This window comes from Bos mutus, chromosome 5 (assembly GCF_027580195.1).
Source record: "Bos mutus isolate GX-2022 chromosome 5, NWIPB_WYAK_1.1, whole genome shotgun sequence".
In the NCBI taxonomy this organism is placed as follows: domain Eukaryota; kingdom Metazoa; phylum Chordata; class Mammalia; order Artiodactyla; family Bovidae; genus Bos; species Bos mutus.
This window is the reverse complement of record NC_091621.1, coordinates 41,048,196-41,049,910: the sequence shown is the minus strand read 5'-3', so window position 1 is coordinate 41,049,910 and position 1,715 is coordinate 41,048,196. Positions and strand designations below refer to the sequence as shown.

At 44.4% G+C, this 1,715-nt stretch overlaps 1 protein-coding gene across 1 annotated transcript; it reads right to left on the bottom strand.

Moving 5' to 3' along the window:
- Positions 1 to 560: 560 nt before the first annotated feature.
- Positions 561 to 1,484, bottom strand: LOC102286170 (olfactory receptor 8S1). Its single transcript, XM_005910556.2, has one exon. It carries the CDS (start codon positions 1,482 to 1,484, stop codon positions 561 to 563), a length of 924 nt encoding a protein of 307 aa, XP_005910618.2.
- Between the last annotated feature and the right edge of the window lie 231 nt (positions 1,485 to 1,715).

Here is a 1,715-nt window from a genome sequence, read left to right as displayed (position 1 = left end):
AATGAATTCATGTAAGGATAGATTTTATTTCTATTGATGGCTGCGTTGGCAATGTTTTTAACTTTAGTATATAGTGTTCTCATGTTCATGATAGTCTATGTAGACTGTTGACTTTTTTGTTAACAAAGGATTTTGCTTTTCAAGAGTTTTACTTCAAGAATTTATAAGTAGTTGGGATTTGAAAAGGTTAACTTCTGTTTAACAAATACCTCCTTTGTTTTTAGTTCTCTCTGCAGCTCTTTATAGTTAGATGCTGAAACTCCTGTGTCATTGTATCTTTTTTTCTTAACCTCATTTTATTTTGTTTGTCTTATTTATCTACTTTGTGGAAGATGGTTTTCACACTCTCTTTCAACCAACAGCATGGACTTTCCAAATAGGGAACCAAAATCAAGAGCCACTTCCTTGGACTAACAGGATTAGGTGTTTGGGTGAGCTCTGGAATCTTTCTTCAGAATTACTGACATCGTGTGATTAGAGGAGATGAGGGCAAAAGCAAAGGCAGTGGAATACAATCTTCGTGATTTTGCTTACAGTTGTCTTTGTTCACTGCCTGAACATTATAGATATTTCCCCAATGTCCTTTTCACAGCTGCCTTCACCTCCTTGTTCTTTAGGCTGTAGATGAGGGGATTCAGCATGGGTGTGACTGCACTGTACTGTATGGAGAGGAGTAAATCCAAAGAGGAGCCAGACGGAGGCATGAGATAACAAAGAAAACCCGAGCCAAAGAACAAGATCACTGCGATGAGGTGGGAGGAGCAGGTGGAGAAAGCCTTGCTTCTGCCTTTGGTGGAGCTGATGCTCAGGATGGTGGAGATAATACGGGCGTAAGAGAAGAAGATTGGGATGAAGGTTCCAAGCCCATGCAATAGGCTGGAGCAGAGTAGGATATTGGTAACAATAGAGATATCAGAACAAGACAGGGGGAAAAGGGCAGGCAGCTCACAGGTGTAGTGGTGGATGGTTTGGGCCTCACAGAAATCCAGGCTAATAGCCAGGAGCACAATGACAAATGCATTGAGAGAGGCCAGGCCCCATGAGATCAACACCAGCCTCACACAGAGCTGGTTGCTCATCACCTGGCCATAGTGCAGGGGGTGGCAGATTGCGGCATAGCGGTCATAGGCCATCACTGAGAGGAGACAGGCTTCAGTTCCTGAAGAGAAAAACACAAAGAAGACCTGAGTCAGGCAGCTCTCGACAGAGATGGTGTTCTTTTCAGACAGGAGGTCCTTCAGGAGCTTGGGCAGAGTGACACAAGAGAAGCAGAGGTCTAGGAATGATAGATTGCTCAAGAAGAAGTACATGGGCGTGTGGAGGTGGGAGTCAGCCCTGATCACCAGCAGCATCGTCAGCTTCCCCATCACGGTCAGGAGGTAAATCACCAGGAAGAGCACAAAGAGCAGAGCCTGGATGTGGGGGTCGTCTGACAGCCCAGTGAGGATAAACTCGGTGATGGTGCTGCGGTTCCTCAAGGCCATTTGTGGAGGCTGTTTCCTTGGAATAAAATAGAAAGTGGGTGATATTGCCTATGATTGTCCCCATTCTCTACAGCATCATCTTCTCTTCTTAAACATCCCTCCCTGAGTTGTCTGAACTTGTGCTTACATATCTCAAAGCTGCCCTCACTTTTCTTGATAGATCACAAATTTAGGTCACAGTCTTCACATACTTTAGAGAGTTCTATGGAAAAAGGAAGAGAGTTCCAGAAA

What these genes read in the sequence shown, in the direction of transcription:
- LOC102286170 (XM_005910556.2), bottom strand. Translation starts at nt 1,484, where the DNA reads ATGGCCTTGAGGAACCGCAGCACCATCACCGAGTTTATCCTCACTGGG.